This window comes from Aplysia californica, unplaced genomic scaffold (assembly GCF_000002075.1).
Source record: "Aplysia californica isolate F4 #8 unplaced genomic scaffold, AplCal3.0 scaffold00224, whole genome shotgun sequence".
In the NCBI taxonomy this organism is placed as follows: domain Eukaryota; kingdom Metazoa; phylum Mollusca; class Gastropoda; order Aplysiida; family Aplysiidae; genus Aplysia; species Aplysia californica.
Window position 1 is genome coordinate 57,322 of NW_004797494.1, and position 8,989 is coordinate 66,310.

General features: G+C 45.9%; 2 protein-coding genes across 2 annotated transcripts in view; one reads left to right on the plus strand and one right to left on the minus strand.

Annotated features, from left to right (window-relative positions):
* LOC106011953 lies at window positions 1–1,521 on the plus strand (the record flags this gene model as incomplete). The annotated part of the gene is given in 1 exon segment (XM_013083307.2): window positions 1–1,521. A coding segment is annotated over 1 exon segment (996 nt). The 3' UTR covers window positions 1,331–1,521.
* Window positions 1,522–7,423: 5,902 nt separating this feature from the next.
* Window positions 7,424–8,989, minus strand: part of LOC101845170 (src kinase-associated phosphoprotein 2-A) — an 8,817-nt gene continuing 7,251 nt past the window's right edge. Inside the window, exons 7-8 of the mRNA XM_005099734.3 lie at window positions 8,619–8,706; window positions 7,424–8,016 (exon numbers count right to left, since the gene is read on the minus strand). Coding sequence (XP_005099791.1) covers window positions 7,460–8,016; window positions 8,619–8,706 — 645 coding nt within the window. The 3' untranslated portion in view covers window positions 7,424–7,459. The remainder of the gene's footprint in view (window positions 8,017–8,618; window positions 8,707–8,989) is intronic.

An 8,989-nucleotide genomic window follows, 5' to 3' on the forward strand; every position in this document is an offset into this window, starting at 1 on the left:
GGGGGGAGAGGGGGCTGGTGTATCTAGCAGTTCTTCTTGCCAGTTGTCCGGAAGGTCTTGTGCTAGTGACGCTTTCAGCAAAGACGGTGTGGAGGGAGTGGGGCGGGCTGGCGGGGGAGTGGAGGAAGGAGTGGAGTCGTGCAGAGGGAAAGAGACGGAGAAGGTTGGTCTACACCCTGAATGTAGCTCCCCGCCTTCAGCCGTCGGGAAAAACGGGGAGTCATCATCGAACGAACGTAGCAAGACGACGTCTGGTAGTGGTCAGAAGAGGCGCTGGGAGGTGAGGGATGATGATAGCAGCGAGGAGGAGGAGGAGGAGGGGGAGGGGCAGGATATGGGGGAGAAGGGAGAACAGACACGGCTCAAGAGACTGAGGGAGGGGGTGCACCCAATGTGGGCGTGTCACCCTCACAACAGCTCCTGTGCCACGCCCACCCCCAGTGCCACGCCCACCCCCGGTGCCACGCCCACAAGCGACGCCCTCCACTCCAAGGACATGGCAATGGAGACTAGCGACAAGTCACAGTGCTGTGATGACAGTGCTCGTGTTCTGACCGACGGTCAAAGTGGTCTTGTGGTCAGTTCACAGGACCGGGCGGTGCGAAGCGACCTTGGTGAGGGGCGAGACGAGGACTCAGGAAGTGATGACCAGGTCGGCTGTGAGGTGAATCCTGTTCGTGATGACTTGGCAAAAACTGTAGACGAGTCGCGACTGGAGCCTTCCTGCGGTGACCGTGAGGCAAGCCAGCAGTTGGAGAAGCCTATCTCTGGTGACACTCCGCGGGACGACGCCGGGAAGCTAAACTGTGAGGGGTCAAGGCCATCAGGAAGTGAGGACACTGAGGGCGTGGCTGCGAGGGGCGGCGAGCAGGAAGTGTCGGAGCTGTGCTTGTCGTGTCGCGTCTTTCTCATCGTGTGGAGGGACCGGGCGCGCGTGAGGAAACTGTTGAAGAGCTCGCAAAGTCGGGGGGGTTTTCATTTAGAACAAGCGGTGAGTTTCCATTACTTGTCGGAGCATGTGAGCGCGGGGAACGTACCAAGTGACCTTGAAAGTCTGATCAGGTTGGAGGTGGTCCGGTCAGAGGATGTCTCCCTCAGTGGCTGTGTGGTCCGCCCTGTGGATGAACGACTGCTGGAGAAGGTCAAGTTCCCCAAGGTCAAGTTCGGCTGTCGTGTCAAGGTCAGCGAGGGGGAGGGCTCGTCGCCGTCGTTGCTGGTGGAGATGTCCCCAGACGTGAGCGTGCCGGACGACCTTTCCTTTTTCAAACTGTTCTCCGAGTCATTCCGCTCTGTGCTGGGGGCTATGGTGAGGTCACAGCTGGTGCGCTGAAATACTGGACACTGTCGACTTTGTGCTAGATGGGGGCTATGGTGAGGTCACAGCTGCTGCGCTGAAATACTCGACGGTCGACTTTGTGCAAGACAGACGCCCGTTGTGCAGGAGAGCGGTGGTTGTCTTAGACAGGTGGTCGTTTGTACAATTGGTTGTCTTGTACAGGTGATTGTCTTAGACAGGTGGCTGTTTGTACAGGTGATTGTCTTATACAAGTGGTTGTCTTATACAGGTGGTCGTTTGTACAGGTGATTGTCTTATACAGGTAGTCATTTGTACAGGTGATTGTCTTATACAGGTGGCTGTTTGTACAGGTGATTGTCTTATATAGGTGGCCGTTTGTACAGGCAATTGTCTTATACAGGTGGTCGTTTGTACAAACCTCGGGGCGTACAGATAGGGTTAACTTGTGTGAAGTTTTTACAATACTGGGGCCAGCAACAATTTTTAGGAAGTTTTTTAACCCTATCCGTACTCCCTGTGGTGATTTTGTACCCCCGGGTTTGTATTCTTCACATTTTAGAATACTTCCAATGCGAAGATCTCTTTGAAACTTTCCGTATTTCTCAAAAAATCATTTCGACAGACTGCCAGGCAAAGTGTACGGATCGAATTAACGAGTAAATTTCCTCTTTGGAAAGTGGTGGCACAGAGTTCCCCAATCGTATGGATATATGATAGTAAAACACGACGTACGGTTAGGGTTAAAGAAAGCGTTGAGCAGTGTTGTGATTATTCTGAGTCTTCCCTGGAGACTAATGAGGAACTAAAGGTCACGCGTAGAATGATACAATGAAAATCCCGATCTCTGTTGTTATTTTAAATCCAGTTTTGGCCCTTTTATCCTGGGATTTTCTTTGACCTTGACTGAATTCAATCGTAGTTATTTATAAACCCACAGGTTGTAGAAAGGAATGTTAGAATCCTGTGTGAGAAATGTGTCATGTGACTGGTCAGTGACTTCTTGTCCAGGGGATGTGACTGACTATTGACAGTTGGTGTGACTATTTACAGTTGGTGTGACTATTGACAGTTGGTGTGACTGACTATTGACAGTTGGTGTGACTATTGACAGTTGGTGTGACTGACTATTGACAGTTGGTGTGACAAACTATTGACAGTTGGTGTGACAGACTGTTGACAGTTGGTGTGACAGACTATTGACAGTTGGTGTGACTGACTATTGACAGTTGATGTGACTGACTATTGACAGTTGGTGTGACTGGTCAATGACATCTTGTCTACAAGGTCCAGAAACTATTGACAGTTGGTGTGGGTGACCTCAGTGAAAAAAACTGTCTTTCAAACCAGGAAGAGAATGGGAAGGGGTGTGGAACCTTATACGTATATCATGTATTCTATACCAGTGCTCCAGGATTTCAAACTATTTTATTATTTTTATTACAAACTTTCAACGTGTTTATTTTGTTAGAACTATTACAAACTTTCAACCTGTTTATTTTGTTAGAACTATTACAAACTTTCAACCTGTTTATTTTGTTAGAACTATTACAAACTTTCAACCTGTTTATTTTGTTAGAACTATTACAAACTTTCAACCTGTTTATTTTGTTAGAACTATTACAAACTTTCAACCTGTTTATTTTGTTAGAACTATTACGAACTTTCAACCTGTTTATTTTGTTAGAACTATTACGAACTTTCAACCTGTTTATTTTGTTAGAACTATTACAAACTTTCAACCTGTTTATTTTGTTAGAACTATTACAAACTTTCAACCTGTTTATTTTGTTAGAACTATTACGAACTTTCAACCTGTTTATTTTGTTAGAACTATTACGAACTTTCAACCTGTTTTGATGCTGTCTGTACGATGCGGTTACAAAATACAAATGTCCAGAATCTTATTGCGTTTTGTAATTGTAATAAAATATATGTGTCTTCTGTTTGTCAGCAGGTGGCTGTGGTTCTGTTTCAACTGCTGTTTTGTTGGTACAATTTGAAATAGTTATTTATTGTCCAGAAACTTTTGCTTTTTTTTTTACAAATGATTTCTGTTTTCCTCACAAGTTTCCATCTTGAAGTGGTTTTTTTAAATATTTCTTTTTCATTTACACACTCACGCACACACAGACACACACATTCGTACACACAGACACACACTCACAGACTCATTCACACACACACACATTCGTAGACACAGACACACACTCACAGACTCATTCACACACACACACATTCGTACACACAGACACACACTCACAGACTCATTCACACACACACACATTCGTAGACACAGACACACACGCACACAGACACACACACTCACCCATTCGTACACACAGACACGCACACACACTCACATTCAATATTCATACACACAGACACCCACACACACACAGACCACTGGTGTAGTGGTAAGGCACTCCGCCATCCCACATAAGAGACTCAAGTGGAGAGAATTGCTCTTTAGAAATTATCATCTCAGTCTGTCTGTCTGCTACAATGTTGTGTCTGTCTGCTACAATGTTGTGTCTGTCTGCTACTGTCTCAGCGTGGGTCAGTCCGACAGACGGTTGAAGCTCATTCAATGTGAGACAGCGCGGTGGAATCAGGCTCTCGTCAATTTTTGGGCATGTAGAGTTATTGGTATCATCTTAAAGCTTGTTCACTTGTCTTTATTTGGATGAAACAAATATCAATTTACCTTGAATACAAGTCGAGATATTTGCAAATCAATGAGGTGGGGGTCGCCTGTTTTCAGTGGTAAAAAGGTGAGAAAATGGCTGCCAAAGATGAGTTATTTCCTTAGCTTTAGAGTCTGTAGTAACTGAACATTTACATTTTGTGTGCCTTTAATCAATGTTTTTCAGAAAATCGACACAGAAATCAGTTCTTTAATGGGCATGAAAGGTGTTGAGCCAAAAAACAAAAATTCCTACACTTTGATTATTTTGATGAGAGCCTGATTCCACCCCGCTGCCTCACCAATGATCTAATCTGTGTCCATGGAGGCATAAGAACACCTTATAAAACACACACCACATACTTACAGTTCACACACTCGCACGTGGGTGGTTGGCGGGTGCTCTCGTGTGGTTTGCTCCTTCTTTCCTATCAAACATCTATCGTCTCTATCTCCCCTCCATCTATTTTGTGTATGTTAATGTTACTCTCTAGAAACACCTCTTAAGTTTTAGTAAGGTTATTACCATGATACGCTAGTCTTGACGTAGATCTACGTAATGAATTGTGCGCTGGTCTATGGAATCTAAAGTTGACGTATGCTAGGCTAGGCTCTACACAGCAACACAACTTTTTGGTAAACAATCAAGATGACACAGGCGTGTGCATTTGAACACATCGATCTTTTTTTTTTTACACAGCTCAGAATATGCAGGCATTTCAGGCAGTACTTGTGACTTCTCTTTATACATTACTTTCTCAGTGCCTGTAATTATCTACAAAAAACCTCATGTTTGCTATAACGAACACTCGGATTCAACAAGATTTTAGGTCAGGCCCGGCGATCTCGTTGAATCCGAGTTCCACTGTAACACCTCTAATCTTCGGCACTTATATGACCTTATTGTGTTGCAAGTGCCGTAAAACTCTTTTACTAAAACTAAAAATGCACTACACACCTCACAGATGTGTACACACTCGAGCACAAACAATCACTCATGTCACCAATTAATAAATACCTCCCTCAGAAACCAGAAACAAAACATACAACGGAATAAAATGTCAGTTTTTCAAAGTCAAGGCACATTTTTATTTCCTGTTTCAAAGCACCATTATTACAATTACAGACAGGCCGACATTGGAGTGTGTTGGAAACAAGGCAAACAGGCGGAAGCTTTTAACGTTATTTTTTATTATAGTTGTTCTGTGCCTATGTCTGGATGAAAATAGTCTGTGTGTAAGTGTGTGTGTGTGTGTGTGTGTGTGTGTGTGTGTGTGTGTGTGTGTGTGTGTGTGTGTGTGTGTGTGTGTGTGTGTGTGTGTGTGGAGTGCATAAATATTGCATGAGAAGAAAGGAAGTAGTAAGAAAGGTTTTGATGGGTATTCCAATGTAAAGCGCATTGAGCTACTTTTTTGGAAATGCGCTATATAAATGTTATATATTATTATTATTACTAAGAGACAACTCACGTAGACTACAAGAAAATAGTCCGGCTTGAGGAGAGCAGAGCGTATCACTCGCTGAATGGTCAACAAGTCTTTATTATTTATAGTACAGGGTTTTACGGCGCTCGCAACTGCATAACTATAAGGTCATATGAGCGCCAAGGGGTGGGTGTCAACAGAGAAGTCTTTACAGGGAATCAGACTTAGACTGCTCACCTCTCTAGCTTCAACAGCACAAGGTCTGCTTCGACTATCAAGGCACCCTGGAAATAGCAGGTCACAAGAGAGTGACAAACATACAAAAGAAGTAGAGGAAAATGACATTAGTAAGGATCAGGAAAGAAAAAGCAGCAGTTCCCTGTTGCAGATCAGGCACAGTTATGAGCGTGACATGAGTCAGCCCATTTACAATTTTACTGTGCTTGAACGAGAAATGTCCCCCCTTTGGGAATGGCCTAAAGACACTACAGTCAGTGGCACTGCCCCGGGGGGTCCAACAAGTCTGCCAGATAGATGGGTACTCTACAAACACTTGTCTAGAACAAAAACTAAGGCACAGAAATTAACCATTCTAACACAGAATAAATCTCAAGACATTGAGCTTTTAGTACATCCGCGTAATGGTTTGCTGTGTCGGATGGGGAAGAAGTTATGTGGTTTCAAGCGTAGACAAAAATTTTACAGCTTAACCGACATCGGCAAAGTCGCTTCAGGGTTCATTAACCCCGTGATCCCGAGCCGGGGAGCCCCGGCAGACTGCTGAGTCACGCTAACTAAAAGTAACATCCATTTTTTATCAACACAACTTTCAACATGAAACGCCAGACAGAAAGAGTTGCAGGAGAATATGATCATTATAGTTGCAATATTACAGAACATTACTACAACAAAGACAAAATCCTGTACATCAAGTATGATCAAGGCAATTCTAACTTGGGGAATTTTACTTTAAACCAATTTTTGATTGAGGCATCGCGGAAGAAAGACATGAGTAGAAATCTGATCGCACGATATATAAATATAAATATATAATATATGTATAGAATGTGAACAGCATGTGCATAGAGACAAAAGAAAACTCACTAATAACTTTACCAAATTTCTAATGAAACGAAACAAGAGGATAAACTGTTGGCTCACCGCTTCCCATAGCTTGTAACCGAAAAAACCCCCCGGAGATATCGATCGATAAAGCACATCCCGTAAATACACAGGATTAGGCCACCGGGCCAGAGGGGCGTCCTGTAAATACACCGGAATAGGCTCAAGTGAGTTAATAACACGTTCCCTTTCTGCAACTGCCAAAACCCATCGTAAATTGGGAAATAGAGTCTAGTATAAAAACGGTGAAGAAATTGAAATAGGCAGGGGTGCTGGTTTGGCGTTTCTCCTACGGTATGTCTATGGCCAGCGGCGTAGGGAGCGGTCAGTGAGCTGACCCAACAGCCAGACAGGTCTACAGAACAAGCTGATAGGTCGGACATGTCTTGGGGGGGGGGGGGGGGGGGTAAGTGTTTTACGGCGCTCGCAACTGCATAAGGTCATATGAATATGAGCGCGTGGAACACACTAAACATTTTCAGTTGGTAGGAAATTTGGAATTTTACTCGGGTGGCGGCTGAAGCCTACTCTTATCGCTTTTAGAACACCAAGGGATCTTTAACAGCATGCGCAACTTGCACATGAGACCTCTGAGATTTTTCACCCTTGTCCAAGACGGCTAGGTGTAGATATTTCCTACAAGAAGATGAAGGGTGTGGCTGAAAGACAGCGGAAAGAAGGAGCCAAGGGGAAGCAGTAGAAAGGCTACAGAAAGAGTCAGGAGCCCAGAGGTGGGGGCAGAAAGTGGAGACGAAATCAGACAACAGAACATTGTTAAAGAGAAGGAAAGGATGTGAAAGGAGACAATTTCAGGGAAGAACATTTTTTTCGGTCGCTACCCGGATTCAAATCCGGGACCTCTGAAAGAGAGGTGAACAGCTAAACCTCTAGGCCACAAGACACCCCCCCCCCCCCCCCCCCAGACATGTCTGTCTACGGCACAAGCTGATAGGCCGGATGCATGAATGTTTTGGGAACTAGGCCAATCTTGCCGTCCAGCTCCCCGATCCACCAATCATCTCTGTCCAACTCTCGGTTGATGATGTGAACCATGTCGCCCCGCTCAAAGCTCAGCTCATTGGCCGAGGTAGCTTTGCACGCCCAGACGCCCAGATACATGTTCTCAAAGTCCTCAGCCGGGGGGTGTGTCATTGACAGCAGGCTCGGTGTCCGCTTCTTTTTCTCCTGTGGGATGTCGGGGAGAGAGATCTTGGGCACGGGCGGGAGAGGGGTGTTCCTCACCGGGAGCTCGGGGGGAATGACTGACGCGGCGGGCTGGATAGGCGGCAGAGGCCGGGGGGAAGCGGGCGGGGGAGGGGGATCGGATCCCGCTGAGGACTCGAGCATCGGTGGTGGCGGCTCCAAAAACTCGTAGATCTCGTCGGCCTCCATGATCTCCTGCTCTTCAATCTTCTCACTTCTGTTGTCGGGGGCGATGGGTGGAGGGGCAGCAGACGTCATGGCATCATCGTTGAACGCTTCGTACACGTCTGTGGGGGAAAAAGACAGACTTGGGCTGTGAGGGATACAACATCCCAGCAGACAGACAGAGAGATACAGAGATACAACATCCCAGCAGACAGACAGAGAGATACAGAGATACAACATCCCAGCAGACAGACAGAGGGATACAACATCCCAGCAGACAGACAGAGGGATACAGTATCCCAGCAGACAGACAGAGGGATACAACATCCCAGCAGACAGACAGAGGGATACAGTATCCCAGCAGACAGAGGGATACAACATCCCAGCAGACATTCTGAGAGATACAACATCCCAGCAGACATTCTGAGAGATACAATATCCCAGCAGACAGACAGAGGGATACAATATCCCAGCAGAACGATAGTATGGGTGAGGAAAGAAAAAGCAGCAGTTTCCCCTATGTTGTTCCAGCACTGTATGAGCATGACATTGATAAATCAGTCCACTTACAATTCTACTATGCATAAGAACAGGTTACTATCCCCCCCCCCATCCCTTTTGGGAAAGGCCTAAACACAACTTCAGTAAGTAGCACTGCCCTGGGGGGGGGATTAGTTGTCAGAAATGTCGTCACCCACCCTCTGGCCGCCCACAGTCGACTCACCATCTACATCATCTTGCGGCAGTTCCCCGCTGACAGCTACGATGGCGTCGCGCCACGCCTCCATATCCTGCTTGTTGTCTGCACAAAACTGCCGAACAATCCAGACATAAACGACATTGCACATCACCACAGTTTATGATGACAGTTACCTCAAAGCTCCACCCGGACGTGTGTATGTGTGCGCGCGCGTGTGTGTGTGTGTGTGTGAGTGTGCGTGTGTGTGTGAAAAAATGGTGAAATGGTATAGGTTTAACGCCCCTATCAACACTATTAGGTTATTTAAGGAGCGGGACCTCCTAGTTTAACGTCCGTCTCCGAAAGGACCGAGCCAAGTGGGAAGTTTGTGTAAAGTGCCTTTCCCAAGGACACAA